This window comes from Panicum virgatum, chromosome 2N (genome assembly GCF_016808335.1).
Source record: "Panicum virgatum strain AP13 chromosome 2N, P.virgatum_v5, whole genome shotgun sequence".
In the NCBI taxonomy this organism is placed as follows: Eukaryota; Viridiplantae; Streptophyta; class Magnoliopsida; order Poales; family Poaceae; genus Panicum; species Panicum virgatum.
The window spans coordinates 63,383,946-63,400,464 of NC_053146.1; the positions used below are offsets into that span (position 1 = coordinate 63,383,946).

At 49.6% G+C, this 16,519-nt stretch overlaps 3 protein-coding genes across 3 annotated transcripts; 1 reads left to right on the top strand and 2 right to left on the bottom strand.

The window, feature by feature from the left end:
- Positions 1-2,159: 2,159 nt before the first annotated feature.
- On the bottom strand, positions 2,160-3,913 carry LOC120661786 (geranylgeranyl pyrophosphate synthase, chloroplastic-like). Its single transcript, XM_039940734.1, has 2 exons — positions 3,027-3,913; positions 2,160-2,768 (listed from the first exon to the last, which is right to left on the bottom strand). The coding sequence occupies exons 1-2, from the start codon at positions 3,693-3,695 to the stop codon at positions 2,346-2,348; spliced, it is 1,092 nt and encodes a 363-aa protein (XP_039796668.1). The 5' UTR covers positions 3,696-3,913; the 3' UTR covers positions 2,160-2,345.
- A 2,218-nt stretch (positions 3,914-6,131) lies between these two features.
- LOC120661787 (UDP-rhamnose/UDP-galactose transporter 2-like) lies at positions 6,132-9,531 on the bottom strand. Its single transcript, XM_039940735.1, has 5 exons — positions 9,108-9,531; positions 8,783-8,967; positions 8,509-8,709; positions 7,375-7,536; positions 6,132-6,852 (listed from the first exon to the last, which is right to left on the bottom strand). Exons 1-5 carry the CDS (start codon positions 9,235-9,237, stop codon positions 6,496-6,498), a joined length of 1,035 nt encoding a protein of 344 aa, XP_039796669.1. The 5' UTR covers positions 9,238-9,531; the 3' UTR covers positions 6,132-6,495.
- A 3,245-nt stretch (positions 9,532-12,776) lies between these two features.
- On the top strand, positions 12,777-16,278 carry LOC120661788 (ruvB-like 2). Its single transcript, XM_039940736.1, has 2 exons — positions 12,777-13,695; positions 15,436-16,278. Exons 1-2 carry the CDS (start codon positions 12,905-12,907, stop codon positions 16,079-16,081), a joined length of 1,437 nt encoding a protein of 478 aa, XP_039796670.1. The 5' UTR covers positions 12,777-12,904; the 3' UTR covers positions 16,082-16,278.
- Positions 16,279-16,519: the final 241 nt, after the last annotated feature.

The window sequence follows — 16,519 nt, forward strand, 5'->3', positions numbered from 1 at the left end:
ATATCGTACATGATACATCAAACATGTGGTCACATGAGAAAGCATTGTTTAACACGATGTTCAGACTGGAGAGTGGAGACTAGTTTGGCCCCTTCAGTCAAGAAAGCTTACAGTGACAAAGGTGATTCATTTGTTCACAGACCATACCATTCAACCTGTTCGAAAAAAAATATCTGGACTACATAGGGGCAGAGACTAGTTTCAGTTCACCTCCATCAGTCAAAGAAAGCTCACAAAGGTTATAGTGACATAAAAAAAAATAGCATGAACAGGTGAATGACGTACATAACCATATGATCAGAATCTGCCAAACATGATTACTAGTAGAATATATGTAACAACAAGTAACCAAAACCAATAAAAACATGTGCATCCATTTATTCGTTCACACGAGAAGCTGATGGGACCACGTAAGTATTTGGTGTCCAGATGAGTGGTCATCTCCATTACCCTGATACGTCCAGGAGACCACGTATCCCGTATCCGATACGTATCGGATATGGATACGCCAGGGATATGCCGGGGATACGCATCCATCGCGTATCGATGTACTGGGCCGCATTGTGCCTTGAAACTCAGGTTTGGATACGTATCTGTTGCCGTATCGGAGAGCAGAGAGAGGAGCGTGCGAGCTCGAGATCCGCCGCCGCGGGAGGGGGAGGGAGGAGGGAGGATGGAGGTGCGGGGCACCGGAGCTGAGCCGAGACCGTCGAGGCCGCCGAGCTCGTCACCCGCCGAGGCCGCCCGCCGGGGAGAGAGAGCCAGAGAGGGGCTCCGGCCGCCGCTGCCCCGAATCGAGGGAGGAGGAGGGAGCAGGGCCGTCCGCCGCCCCAAATCGAGGGAGGAGGAGGGAGCAGGGGCGTCCCGTGCCTCCGCTACACCACGAACCGCACCTCCGCCCCACGCCGCGGCCGCCATGGCCGCCGAGGGAGGGAGCAGGGAGGAGGGAGGGGGATCCAGCGCGACGAGGGAGGAGGGCCGCCGCGCCCCCGCCGTCGACCAGATCCGGTGGCCGCCCGCCGCACCTGCCGCGCCTGCCGCCGTCTAGCCCGGTGCCGGCGAGAGAGGCCGGAGGAGCGTCGCCGCTGGCCTGGGGAGAGTGAAGGGAGGAGGGAGAGAGTGGAGTGCGACGGGGTTGGGGGAGTGGGTGGATAAAAAAATGAAGTGTATGATATGTGGGACCCGCAGTTAGTAGTTGATATGCTGGTGCCATATTTCTTATGAAATACCTAGGTACTAACATGAATTGGCTCCATTCTGGAGAAGCCATTGTTATTATTGGTGGAGGAAATACTTTGTGGCGCTGCATTATTATTATTATTATTATTATTATTATTATTATTATTATTATTATTTTTAAATAGTAAACATATCCGCGTATCGGGTTTTTTAGAAAATTGCCGTATCCGTGTATCCTTCCGATACCGATACACGTATCCGTATCCGTGCAACTTAGGTGGTCATCACCTAGAGCCAGACAGAGTGCCCAGCTTATGCAGAGCGCAGTATCATAAATAGAATCTTCATACATGATACAACCTCAATCAGTGCAATAATAAAGTTTGAAACATTCTGATGCATCAGCTTTATTAGATATAGCATGTGCTATCCACATTCTCGGAAAACATAAGAGGGAAATGATATGCATATAACCCTTTCTTTTCCTGTTCAATTAGAATCATCCATTGGATAGTAATTGCTTATTATGCTATCAATATTGTAACATTGCAGTTATTATCCACAAGCACTTGGTTAACCGTGACCCAGAAAAGTTTCAGATAACATAGTGATGGTTTACCGGGGAGAACACCAGAGGATCTGGTATGACACATTGCTGGGTGTGCCCTATAAGTAGGAGACAACATGATTTTTCATGTGTGATGCTGGCAAACATACAGATTTGGTTTCAATCAGAGCCATGTGCCCATGCAAGAGATGTTGAAACTTGAAACACAACAGTTCTTGTCTTCATCCTGATAGTGATGCACCACATTGGAGAGTTCTCAAATCAAATATAAAGAAGTCAATATTTTTGGTTAACCTCAGCTAGGAGTCTACAGATGCTCTGTAACTGAATTATTTCCATCTGGGATTACTTGGAGCATTTTTTGGTGTCGCAGCAAATGTTCAGCCAGAAAGAAAACCATAAGGCAGAAAGATTGGTTTCAATCAGGCTTACTAATTTGATTTGATATTCATATTTTCAACTGAATAACCTTCTTACAGCAAGGTAGAAAGCTACAGCTAGTATACATCACATGATGATTCGGATATTTCTGAAACCCAAGTACAATGAGCTTACAAAGTTACAGATCAACAAGAACAACAACAGAGTAAGCATCACCTCAGTTCTGCCTGTGGGCGATATAGTAGGCCAAATGCAACAGAGGTGCTGCCTTCTCTTTGTCAAAACCAGCAAGCTGCTCCTTTGCATCAGAAAGCAACTTTTCTGCAAACTCCCGTGACTTCTCTAGCCCCAACAACTTCGGGTATGTAGTCTTGTCGCTTGCCAAATCCTTCCCTGCTGTCTTCCCTAATTCCTCCGACGATTTGGTCACGTCAAGTATGTCGTCGACCACCTGGAACAGAAGACCTATTGACCTCGCGTACTTCCGCAGCCGCTCAATTTGCTCATCCGTGCCCCCGCCGATGATTGCCCCCATGACCACTGAGGCCTCAAGCAATGCAGCAGTCTTGTGGAGGTGGATGTACTCCAGGCGTTCAAGGGGCACAACTTCAGATGCGCCAGTCATGGCAAGATCCACAACCTGGAGAGACCAGAGATGCATTTTCAGCAATTAAGTACCTCAAAGTCGCAATTCTTAGCTAGCGAGTACTAGTAATTTGAGGTCCTAATTCAACTGTATGCGGACAAACAGACCATCCACATCATCACTCTTAGGAAGATCGCCATATAAAGGATGTCAGAATTAGGACATTGCCCAATTTTTACTCCCTTTTGTGCGATGGTGAATTGTTCAATGATGAATAGTGGAAAGTAATCGAATCTGATAAACGAAGGAGACCTGGCCGGCGACGAGGCCCTCTGAGCCGATGCAGCGCGCGAGCTCGAAAGTGGCGCGGACGACGCGGGCGGGGTGCTTCTCCGAGTCGACGTCCGGCGGGTAGGAGCCGGCGTTGGCTACGTGGTGGAAGGCTTGCGAGAGCAGCGCGTCCCCGGTGAGGACCGCGATGGCCTCGCCGTAGACGATGTGGCAGGTGGGCTTGCCGCGGCGGAGGTCGTCGTCGTCCATGCAGGGCAGGTCGTCGTGGACGAGCGACATGGTGTGCACCATCTCGACCGCGGCGGCGGGGGCCAGCGCCCACTCCTCCCGCCCGCCCACGACGCCGCACGCGGCGAGGCACAGCGCGGGGCGCACCCGCTTGCCGCCCGCCAGCAGCGAGTACCGCATCGCCTCGTGCAGCGCCGCGGGGGGCTCCCCCTCGGGGATTGCCGCGTCCAGGGCGCGGTTGACCGTCTCCGAGCGTTCCGTCATGTAGGAGTCGAAGTCGAACTCCGCCGGCGCCGCGGCGGGCGCCGCCGCGGGCGCCGCGGCCACGATGGCGGAGAAGCGGCGCCGGTGGTGGTAGCGGTGCGCCGCGACGGAGGAGGACATGGGCGCCGCGGCGGCGGCGGGGAGGAGGGGGCCGACGCGGACGCGCGAGGCGGCAAGGGTGTGGAAGGCCATGGCCATTGGCGGCGAGTGGCGAACGGCTTCGGGCGGCGATGGGGTTAAGTGGAGATTGGGGGAGGCCCCGAGATGTTGCGAACCCCTTATCTTGAGGTGAAGGGAAGCTTTGGACGCTGGCCGTGGCAGGGCAGGGCAGGGGCGGGGCCGCGTCAGTGGAAGTGGAGTGGCCGCCCGGGCGGTGGTGGTGGGGTGGAGCGAGGCACACTTTTTTCTTTGACACGCTCGCTGCAAGGACGCCGTGTTTCACTTGTATTTATAGAGACGGGTGCAGGCAATTCAGTCGACGTCTCTGTGAAAGTTCGTCCCACGTTTGGGACTTTTCAGCCGGCAGATTAGGATAGTGTTAAGTTGGTTGTGGTGACTGATGGTAGGATTGTCTCGCAACATGTGCATTCAAAATTACAGGCTGTTTTAATTTTTAGATACATAGTTTTCGTATGTATTTAGACATTATGTATGTCTAGATGTATAGTTAAAACTATATACCAAGATTAAAAAAAACTATATATCTGAAAAAAGTTAAAATGGTCTGTGATTTGTGACTGGTGGAGTATATATATCTTAGGATAACAGCAGTAATACTACGGGGCATGATTTTATAAGAAATTTGAGCATTTTGTTTTGGAAATTCCTAGGGTAACATCTTCCTTCGTAACAGTTGTTGGCAAAACAGAATGGTGCCAGATTGTAGTTTAGACAGAACATGGAATGAGATTGGGATTGTGATTCTTTTCGTCCCTTGTAACGTTTTCAACGGTTGGTGGCTTTGGACAACACGTGACGTAGAAAATGTGACCTTGGACAACGGTTCATCAATTGTTATATTCCAATAGATGGATTTGGTGTTTATTGCTAAAAATACTCTTCTCAACTGGAGTAGGTGAGTCCGTTAGTGAATTTTATCCATGTTGCTCATCAACATGTCCATTTGCTACTTAAATTATAAATTGTCGGCAATAAATAGCTATTTTTTATTATTTTTAAATAAAAGGTCATAACTAGCAACGACATATTATATATCTACCTTTGTCAGAATTATTTCGTTGCATTGGGCCTCATGACTTAAAAAACGTGATACTTGTATATATGTTACAATAAACTAACTTGGTCGTATGAAAGTGGTATAGCTAAATTTGTTATGAGTAACACCTTTTCAGGTTCAACACTTTGGCTTCTTTAGAAGCATTTGACTATGAAAGTAGATAGCCAGATTTGCATTTGCGGGGATCGTGTCCCGTAAAGTTATTACTTTCAAGTTTCAATTAAGCATATATATGCACGTAATGGATTCCCAAAAAAATGTCTTCAAATGCTGAACCGTAAGTGGTTAATTTGGTTACTAAATGTTTTTCAATGCAGGCCATGTTTGGGAATTGGGACAGTTCAAATTTAAAGGTGGGATGAGCAATGAAAAGAATTTAAAGGTGGGGGACTGAATGCTGTCGAGTTTTTGGTATTTCAATGGTATGATCAGTTGGCAAAGAAGTTGAAATTTATTTCCTACCTTAGGAGAACAACATGAGGCTGGATTAGGCTGGGTTCTTATTACAAATTTCTCTGAATTTTCTTTGGAGGATCCTTCATGGGAACCCTCTCCATTTTTAACTCTTGCTGAGGATAACAAATTGAGATTGGACTTCTGGTACGCTTCCTTGCTTCGAGTTGAGAGTCCAAGCTTCCAAAGGCAATGTCTATATTTTTCTATACACGAGGTTGGAAAGCTGACTATTCTTGCTTTTGAATTGTCGCTCTCTTGATTAAAATCATTCGCAGCACGCAGCCTAAGCCAACTAGTAACTTCAGTCATGTTACTCGATATTCTGTTGCTTCTAAGCTAATAACAAGTTACAAGTTGCATCAAATCCTTCCAAGGAAAAAAAATTGCATCAAATCCATAGCAATGCCATTTGTCCGTAAGTCCAACACCAGTCTCGCTGTATTTGATTTGCTTTGCTTAAAACCCAACCTTTTTTTTTTGTCGTTCTGTGTACCAAATATGAAATATCTCCATTTCCCATCTCACCCAGAACATGCCAACGACGTCCAACATTTAACACTAATCCATATGCAACGGTATCTGGATTGTTCGTTAAAAGTAGTGCAAGTAAATTTGCTTGACAACTGGTTTCCAGATACATCATTTTTACTCCTTCACTGGCATTTGACTGACCATACGTAGCCAGCTCACTATTAATATTCTCCAAAATAAAGAAGATGATGAAACTTCACAAGCCCCGGTGCCCCGCTTGTTGTGCCACCTGCAAGCTCAAGCCCAAACCCCGCCCCATGTGGGGTCAGGCAGCTCCGACGAAACCCACGTTGCCGGCGCGGTGCGCTCACGACGCAAGGAATCAACAATCCACAGCTCCGGCATCCAGAGCCCGACAGCGAGACCACGAAATAAAGAAACGCATCGCCGGCTGGCCGGACTAGAGCCTATGGAATCCTACCACGGAGAAACACCTGTATTCCATTATACGAGTCTTTGTCTTCATCTATAACAACACGAACGCCACCACGGGATTGACAATGGCTCCACCACACCACCACCCCTCGCCTGACAATCCCTAAACAAACTGTCTGCCATAGTGTTGTTCTCATCATCATCTACGTCGAAACCGGGGGGTGGGGGGTGGGCAATTCGTCGTCATCTACGGACGGACTTCCCCCCCTCAACAAGGGCCAAAATTAACACAAGTGTGGCGTCGATAGCTTCGAAGGAGCAGCTTGGATCGAGGCGAGCGCGTACAATCACAAAAAGAACAAGAAGAAATCAATGAATCTTCACAGCTGCCACGGCCGGCTAGCTCTTCATCTCGCCTTCCTCCAGGTCGACCGAGGGCAGGCCGCTCACCCTGGCCTTCAGGGGAACGTCCTCGCCGTCCAGCATGTCACTCTTGTTCCGGGGGATCGGGGTGGCCGCCTTCTTCTCGGACTCCACGGCCCAGCTGTAGACCACCATGCCCATCACGGCGAGCAGCATCCCCAGGATGTTCTTCACGGTGAGGGCCGAGTCGAACAGGATCCAGCCGAGGATCAGCACGCACACGGTTTTCATGTGGCCCAGGACCTGGAACGAGGTCGCAGAGAACCGCCCGATGCAGAGGTACTGGCTCATGTTGCAGAAGACCGCCAGGGAGCATGAAAGCAGTATGAAGAACTGCAAAACGATAATATCATGAGCTGTTAGATCAGAAAGCAATACTGGTTAACAGAATAACACTTTCCATGCTACTGGAAGAACTGGATAACGATTTGAACAACAGAAAGCAGCACGGACAACAGCATGTATCAGCTGCAACTACAAGGTAACAGCTAAAACTTATTTCATCAGTTGGCGTTAAAAAAAACGCAGTAAAACTGAGTAAAAGCCATATATTAGAACAATCAAGAGATAAGCAATCCTTAGGAAGAATGTTAAGCAATATCGGGGATCCAAAAGAAACACTCTTGTGAGTTGTGACAGTTCCATGACAGAATCAGTTATGTCATTGGCAACAAAATTTTACTACATGTGGGCTACTGGCCGGGGTATTCACTCCATGGGGAAAATGCATACTTCGGTTGAAGCTGAGAATACAGGTAATGAATTTAAAGTAGAAGATAGAGCACTCAGGACAGGTAGCATTCATAAAGGAAGTGTGCTTTCAAGAACTAAAAAGTGACAGAAGCAATAACTTACAGTGGCCCCTCCTGAAAAATTGTAGTTCAACAATGATCGCCCATTGAGGTAGTAATCCACAAAGGGGCCCAGTATAATAAGTGAAATTGCTTGAATTGGTGCAGTTTTGCTCAGCAGCTCAAATGACCCAATGTTGTACTTCTTCTGAAAGGAGCCAATGGTCTGGGAAGAGGAAACATATTGTCAGAACAGCTCATGTATAATGGAGCTTATCAAACAGCATAAGCATTGTTGCAGAAAGTAACGTCCCAACAACAATTCTTTTCAACATTCAAGACTAAAAAGGTTTAACTCTTATCAACGTTCGGTAATTTTTTCAAACCTCAAAGGCCACACTTTTTTCCTAGTAAAACACAAACTTCAAAGACCATATTTTTGTTAATAAAAAAATCATCTAGAGGTGGAAATACATTATAATTTGAAGTGTAATAGGAATAATGTGAAAAAGGTCAAAGATTGATTCAGGTTGATTCCAGTTATTTTAAGCATGGAGGATATATATAACAGGCAAGGAAATGTGTACCGCAGAATACAACAATAAGGTAAGGAAGTACAGAGAAGCATCTAAAAGTAATATGAATGTGCAGCTCATGATGCATCATACGGTTGAACTGATAAACATTAACTTCTTACCCGGTGGCCTGTATTATTGTATTCAGATCTGTGTTACAAAGTTTTGAATTCAAGGGGTCTGTGCCTTATTGTCTAGCTATAGTAACTACACCTTCGTTTGGGTGCTATCCCAATTGACAATAACTGATAATGATGTAGCCTACACCTACAGCAGTGAAACAATGCCCAAAGCAGATCGATGTCTTGGATAAAAGTGGGAGCAGAAAGGTAAGTCATCACTATGAGATTAGGGCAAACCAAATAAGCAGTAGCCTCTAGCCAATTTTAACATATCTCAATTATTGACCATATCACTAATTTCAGCATATCTCGTTATTATTAACCATATTAGGTTCAAATAATGTCTACAGCTCAACATCATAATCACTTGCTAAAACGTCATTGCACATTGCAGAATATGATTAAGGCACCAGAAACTAAAATTCTTAGCATCATAAACAAGGAAAACACAATGCAAAAGTTTATCATGAAAGATGGTAACAAACAAGGAAAGGAGCTCACAATCTGCTGCAGCGACGTGCAGACAACAGCCACACACGCGCAAAGGAATCCCTTGGCATTGACCTCGACATCCGTGACCGTGCAAATCCCGACGCCGGCCGCCACAACGACCACCGCGGAAATAACCTTGGTGGTGTAGTGCTTGCTGTTCAGCACCCATTCCATGAGGCAGACCACCGGAATCATGCTCAGTTTGGAGATCTGCACAAATTTCTCGTCTTGAGCCTCACAAGCAGCACGGGGCCAATGGCCGGTGTCGGAGCACATGGTATACCTGGTAGAAGCCGACGGAGTTGAGCATGAGGCTGAGGTTCATCCCGGTGATGGAGGTGTTGGCGACGAGCGAGAACCAGACGAGCTCCCAGAGCGGGACGTGCTTGGAGACGGAGTAGCCCGTGGCGTTGGAGATCCACCCGACGAGCGCCGTGACGGTGAAGTGGAACCCGGTCAGCGTGGTGGCTGCGCGCATTCGCAAGCAGAGTAAAAAACCAACAACGGCAACGAGACGCCCCCCATCAGATCCGCGGATTCCCCGAGCGCCGGCGGATCCGGGTTCCAGATCGGGAGGAGAGGGATGGAGCAGGCGCGGAGTGGGGTACCGAAGGCGAAGGCGTAGCCGGACGAGGACATGAGCTGCTTGTTGGCCATGATGATGCCGACGGAGCTGACAACGTTCATCGCCCAGGCGCCAACGTCGGACACCGCCGGCGGCTTCTTCTCCGCCTCCATCTCGCCTCGCCCTCCTCCCGGCGGCGGTGGCACGCGGCCTCACGCGAACCCGGAGGAGGAAGGGGCTCGGACGGGCTGCTGCTCCCCCCTGCCTGCCTGCCTCTGCCTCTGCCGGTCTCGCGCCTCGGTGCCTCACGCGGGAGGGGCCGCTCCGTTATAAAGCACGGGGGGCGTTGCCGCCTAGGCAAGGAAGGGAGGACGGCGAGGGAGGGTTTCGAATTGGGTCTGGGGACGGGACGGGGGCCGGAAAAATGTCACGGGCGGGGGAAGCGGTGAAAAAACTCGGGCGGGGGGGGGGGGGGGGGGGGGAGGAGGGGACGACGACGGCGGCGGATTGACGCGGGCGGCGACGACAGGGAGGAGGGGGCTGCGGCTCGGGCGGGGGTGGTCGGCTGGATCTGGCGCCGGGCCGCGGCGGGCGACGCTTTTTCCCTGCAGCTTCCGCCCACCCCGTCTCCTTTGCGCGTCGCGGCGTGGGTTTTTCCCCCTCTTTTCCCCCGAACGGCGGGCACGGCACCGCAGCGTGCCCGTTCAAAGTCCGGAGGCGGAGCACCCGCGACCGGTTCCGCTTCCGCCAATTACTGTTGCGAGAATGAGCAAGCTGCTGCTCCCCCGGCTGGCGGTGCACGGAAAAGCGACGAGATCCTCTTGCTCGTGTCACGTCGGTATGGGCGTTTTCCGTGTGCTCCGGCGAGCCGACGGCAGCGTGTGGTTGCCGGCTGCGTGAACCGCGGCACGCTAACACAGTAACACTGTTGCTCGAGCGGCTCTGTGGCGTGGCTGCGCCCTGGAGGCTGGCTGGCTGGATGGATGGACCTTTCCTGGCGCAGCAAGCAAGGGCTCGAGACCGCGGGAGCTTTTCTTGGCACGACGGCCGCAGTATAAAACTGGCCGGCAGATTGGCGCTTTTGTGATATCTGTTGATAATAGTTTACTAGTATGGGAGCAGAGGCATGGTCTACTGCGTGTCTGCGTTACATGCCTCGAGATCCGCCACGTATACTACTTGTAACGAGTAAAGTCGTACGCCTGAAGTCTGTCGAGGCCGGTTGGATCCTCTCGTACCCCGTTAACCATCCAGCCAGTTTCTTCTTCTTCTTCCTGTGGAACTTAGCCAGGCAAAGTTAGATTTTTGACTTGTGAGAATGTGGTGGCGAACCATGACGCCCGGTTCTGAGTTTCTGTATTTGCGGTGAGCGGGTGAGGGCTGTGCACGTCAAGTCGTCAATTTTCTGGGATGGGAACACCCAGCGTCACCCGATCAGACCGTGGACATAATAGACGGCATCGAAGTGATGATTCAGACGTCGTCATCAGCGTCGAATCGAGAAAACCTCCGCGTCAGACAGCGAGCGCTCTGGCATCCATCGGCGATCGACGCCGCCGGCGACGATCGAAACAGATCCCGGGCCCCAGCCGCCCCGGGCTCTCCGTCCTCGCCGAAACAGGAGAGAGTTTCGCTTCGACACGCCAGGTTAACCTTTCAGGCTTTCATTGCACCGTCAGTGATTGATCGTTAGGCCAAACAACCGGACCATTGAACCTGTCCGTTGCTCCGGTCCGGCGGTCTCCGGGGTTTGGTCGGGATACAGTCTCTCGCCGGCTCGCCGCCGAGCGCGACGGTCTGACCGGATCTTCCGCGGAGGGAGCCGCTCCACGTGGCACGGGCGCGCCAGTTCATTTGACTTGGCGAAGCGCACATGCGCATGTACTTCGGGGATACACGCCGCCGTTGTCAAGGCCTACACGTTCCAGCTCGCGGCGGATCTCTGGCACTAGCAGTAGTAGTGGAATAACCGGAGCTCTCCGCGTTGAAGCTGGATGTACTGGCAAATATACCATCGGGATCGGGGGACTAAAAAGAGAGAGAGAGAGAGAGGCGCTCGATCTCGCGTTGACCCAGCGGGTGCCTCTGATCGCAAGCCGAGAGCCACCTGAGTCCTGAGGTGGTTACTTGCACCGGTCGAGGGCTCGACGCGGCGGCGGCGTGACTGGCGGCGATGCCGTTGCCGTCCCTCTCGGGCGACTCGGCACCGACAGGCGATGATGTGTTCGGATGCCGGATTAGTTTAGCTGTTTAGGGATCGGCCGGGGCGGTGATGGAGAGCGGCAGGTCCCCCACGACCGTGTCCCGCCGGCCCCGCGGGTGCCTCGGCCGGCGACGGCATCCATGTTCCCGTGGGGCAGCAAAAGGTGGGTGCGGCGTGCGAACAAGCGGCCGGTTTGTCTCGTCCCCGCCCCGAATCTTGGAAGGGCATGGACGTGCACAGCACTCGGACGCTCGGACGGCGACGGGAGACCCGGTTTGTCTGCTGCCGCCCCGCTCCAGCCGACCATGAGCCAGGAATGAAATGACTTGTGGTGTGGCAGCAAAATCACTGTGGTGTGGCATAACATAAGCATCTCAAAGGGGGGGGGGGGGGGGGGGGGGGCAGTTGGAACCTCGGACATGTCCGTACGCTATTTCAAAGTCAAAATTTTGTACAGGTACGAATGCCGCTGTACGAACCGTTGATTTCATATTGCTGAGGTCTGAAGGTCTTTGCTTTGATGAAGCGCCATATGAAGGGTTTTGAGATGTGAACATAACTTGCTCGTGGGGGTCACATAAAGGCGTTTCCGTGTGTCTGATCTCCAGCAGTCTCATATTCCTCAATAAACTCTTACTATTGAGGAAAGAATGTGCTCCAGCAGTTACTCGATACATATCTTTTTTCCCAATAACTATTAGGTTGTTTCAATATTTCACTCAAACTCTCCTCAAATAAAGAGAGGGTCCATGCTCTCCCAATACAAGTTGTATTGGAACAAGATTATTGGAAAATTGTAAAAATATCCCTCCTAATAATCCATGAAAAGGATATTGGGATATCCCAATTTTATCTTATTGGAAAGTGTTTATTGGAGAATTACCGGAGATGCTCTAGCAGAACTGCTTATGCGATGCAGCTGAAAAGTTTAGGAAATGGTTTCCTAGACGCAGCCTGACACAGGTGTTTAAAGAGAAGGCACGGGCGCAAGCGGCAAGCGCAGTACCGAAGTCAGTGACACAGCACGGCACCGGAAAGTTTGATAGTGAACTTGTAGAGTGATGTCAACCACTTAGTCCGGCCTAACATTAGAAGTGGACCATTAGCTCGGTAACAAGTATTGCTGGATGCCAACTTAGAAGACTACAAGGACGTCTTTATAGACTACCTTGGCACCGACCGAATTTTAACATAAAGTAGCGGCCCGTGAAAGGTTCAACATATTCATAGTTTCATACCTACTTCATTGGAATAAAAAATGAGTGAGGACATTCATAACTACAGTCTCTATGAAGTTATTTTTTTCGTACTAATATTTGCTTTGGTCATTAAGCTCGTCGTGCACTACCTGGGCTGGACTTGAATCTGGGCGTGTAAGCTAGCGCTGGTAAAGAAAGACTTGACAAATCTATAAATAGGCCCAATTATTTTGGCCCATTACGACTACGCCCTTTTTTTTTTGTTCTCGGCCCTCTTCGCCTACATCCTTCCAGCTTCAACCACATACCACTGACAAGAAGTCGCAAAACCCTTCTTGGCTGTTCCCCCGCTCTCGCCTAAACCTCGCCTCCGCTCCCCTCAACCCCGGCCGAAAGGCGAACCACCGAACCGGCGGCGGCGGGTGGTAGCCACTAGCCATGGCGGAGCTGAAGCGGCTGTCGGAGAGCCGCGACCTGACGCGGATCGAGCGCATCGGCGCGCACTCCCACATCCGGGGGCTAGGGTTGGACTCCTCCATGGAGGCGCGCGACGCCTCGGAGGGCATGGTCGGGCAGCTTCCGGCCCGCCGCGCCGCGGGCCTCATCCTCCAGCTCATCCGCCAGGGGAAGATCGCCGGCCGCGCCGTGCTCATCGCGGGCCAGCCCGGCACCGGCAAGACCGCGCTCGCCATGGGCATCGCCAAGTCGCTCGGCGCGGAGACGCCCTTCGCCTCCGTCGCCGCCTCGGAGCTCTTCTCCCTCGACCTATCCAAGACGGAGGCGCTCACGCAGGCCTTCCGCCGCGCCATCGGCGTCCGCATCAAGGAGGAAGCGGAGATTATCGAGGGTGAGGTCGTCGAGATCTCCATCGATCGCCCCTTAGCATCCTCTGGCGCTGGCAGCAGCTCCGCCGCGCCTTCGGGTGCTACTGCGGCCGGGAAATCCGGGCGGCTCACGCTGAAGACTACGGACATGGAGACGGTGTACGAGCTCGGAGGGAAGATGATTGAGGCTCTTGGAAAGGAGAAGGTGCAGAGTGGGGATGTGATTGCCCTTGACAAGGCCTCGGGGAAGGTCACCAAGCTTGGTCGCTCCATTGGGAGGTCGCGGGATTATGATGCTGTTGGCCCGCACACCAAGTTTGTCAAGTGTCCTGATGGTGAGCTCCAGAAGCGCAAGGAGGTCGTGCACTGTGTCACCTTACATGAGATTGATGTGATAAATAGCAGGTATCTTCTCACTCTGTTCCCATCAATTCTTGCATACCTAGATTGGAATAGATTCTTAGACAGCTAGCAATTTTTATTAACTGCACAATTCTGACAAGGGAATTCACATTGAACATTTGTAATTGTAATCTATCATTGTAGTATACAGTGATGTTAGAAGGGCAATTAGTCCTGCAAATTACCACGCAAGAAAACATACACCAGTGATGTTAAAAGGGCAATTTGGAATTCTACAGACTAGAATAATATACAATAAAATCTCATTTATCTTGGTAATGCAATATCACAGCAACAAAACATATATGGGTAAAGAAAATATATCCTAGGAATTTGAAATTTTACTTGCTAGGATAAACATTGGCTTGGGACTACCTTGGCTATGCTGAGCATACATGGTTTTTCATTGCAAGAAGCCCATGTTATGTTGCTGTCCTGGAAAGTCTCGCCAACTGATTACAATAAAGTGTTGCCAAAGAGACATTTTTAAGGTTTGCAAGCAATTTCTAGCTCAAAAAAGAATATCAGTCATCACACCATGATGATTTAATTAGAATTCACTTCTAGTATGACTATAATTTGTAGAAGTATTTGTTATTCTATGGCAATTAGTGTTGTGGTTCATTCGGTGATCATTAAGCATAGGTACTGGTGCAGTGGCCTGGGCTACTTAAATTATATGCTCACACAAAAGTCAGAAGCTAGTTTATGCTTATATCTCACTACTAAAATATTTAAGCAGCAATTTGTGGTTGACTTGATGATGCCAATTCTTGATAGACGGCTTGAAAGTGCGTTGCATAACTAATTAAGGTTTAGAAATCCTAATCTGTTTTGGTAGTGCTCATCTATTAAGATTAAACATTACAATATAAATCTAACTTTAGTGAAGTCCATATGTTAATGAAGAAATAGAAGGGGCTTTGCGTTATACCCCATTTTAAGGATATGGTGATTTTGCCCATTTTTTAGTGATTTGCCCCTGCGTTTTTAAACTGAGATTTAGTTTACCCTATTTATTAGGAAAGTAATGATCATTTAACTGCAAAGAAAACTTATGTCAACCACATTCAAAATCTGTCTGCATAAGCATATCGACTGTCGCTCACGGCCGCTGCGGCTAGTTTCTGCCTGCCCAGAAGTCTAGGGTTAAGGGAGTGAGTGGTGCAAGGAGCAGAGTTTAGATGTACCTAGGGTTGGGATGGTTGAATAAGGGGTACTTACATATTTTTATGATTTTTTTAAAAATTTATTACCTTTTAAATTCATTTAACAGAGTTACACTTAAAAAACACTCAAAGTAGGGGCAAATAGAAGCTTCATTTTTGAAACGTGAGGGTAAAATCACAAAGTTACAAAAAGAAGGGTAAAAACACAATTGGCTTCCTCGGCAAGGGTAAAAACACCAATTTCCCTACTTGGTGCCTATTTTATTGAGGCTCCCATAATGTGCATTGCATTAGAATCCCCTACAGAGGATGGTTTTCCTTCCCACAGTTCAAATGTTCTATTTGGTTCTACAACTTTTTTCGGCTTTGTATTCCAGCAACTAATAGCAGGTGCATCTTAATTGTTTTTTTGTTGGGATCTATCTTTACTCTCACAAGAAGTCCCAATCCCACTGAAGCATTATGAAATAGAATTTTACCTACAAATTTTAGCATCTGAATAGATCTTCCATTATGTTGGAAAAAGATAGTGTCCCACACTTCTCAATTCTATTATCTTGTATGTTCTGTCCAGGACACAGGGTTTTCTTGCACTGTTCACTGGCGACACTGGTGAAATTCGTGCGGAGGTTCGGGAGCAGATTGACACAAAAGTTGCAGAGTGGAGAGAAGAAGGAAAGGCTGAGATTGTGCCTGGGGTTCTGTTTATTGATGAAGTCCACATGCTAGATATTGAGTGCTTCTCCTTCCTCAACCGAGCATTGGAAAATGATATGGCTCCAATCCTAGTCATTGCAACAAACCGAGGGATCACATCCATCCGCGGGACAAACTACCGGTCACCACATGGGATCCCGCCGGACTTCCTCGACCGGCTCCTGATCATCATGACGCAGCCCTACAAGGAGGATGAGATCCGGAAGATCCTGGACATCCGGTGCGACGAGGAGGATGTGGAGATGTCTGCGGACGCCAAGGTCCTGCTTACCAAGATCGGCATCGAGACCTCCCTGAGGTACGCGATCCACCTGATCAATGCCGCCGCGCTGGCCTGCCAAAAGCGCAAGGGGAAGGTGGTGGAGATGGAGGACATCAGCCGGGTGTACCAGCTGTTCCTGGACGTGAAGCGGTCGACGCAGTACCTGATGGAGTACCAGAGCCAGTACATGTTCAATGAAGTGTCGGGGGAAGCAGATGGGGAGGACGCGATGCAGTCCTAGACGACCCTTGTGTTACAAGGTGGCTGGGTTAGTGTGTTGTGCTGCGTCGTGTATTTCGGGATGTTTGTTGCTCGTTTAGGTTGCTGTTACCCTGACAAGGCGTGGTGTGGGCGACGGACTCTGTGTTCGCTGCTGTAGGTGACTATGCAATTCAATGTATCTGATCAAATTCATCCCAAGTGCCGTGATTTTTTAAAGCTGTGTCACCATCTCGTGATGGATGCCTGTATGTCATGTGCCAGATGCCTAGATTTATCTGTCCAGGATTCGACGGAATGGTGGTCTGTTTGAAAGTCATGCATCGAGTAGCTGTTCTGGACTGAAAAGACAATGCTTTTGCGATTATTCGAACCGCATTTTCCCTGTTGCTATAAAGACCACGCCGGACTTGGGTGTCCCTGTGAGGCGTGACCATGTGTCAAGTGCCATGTTACAACC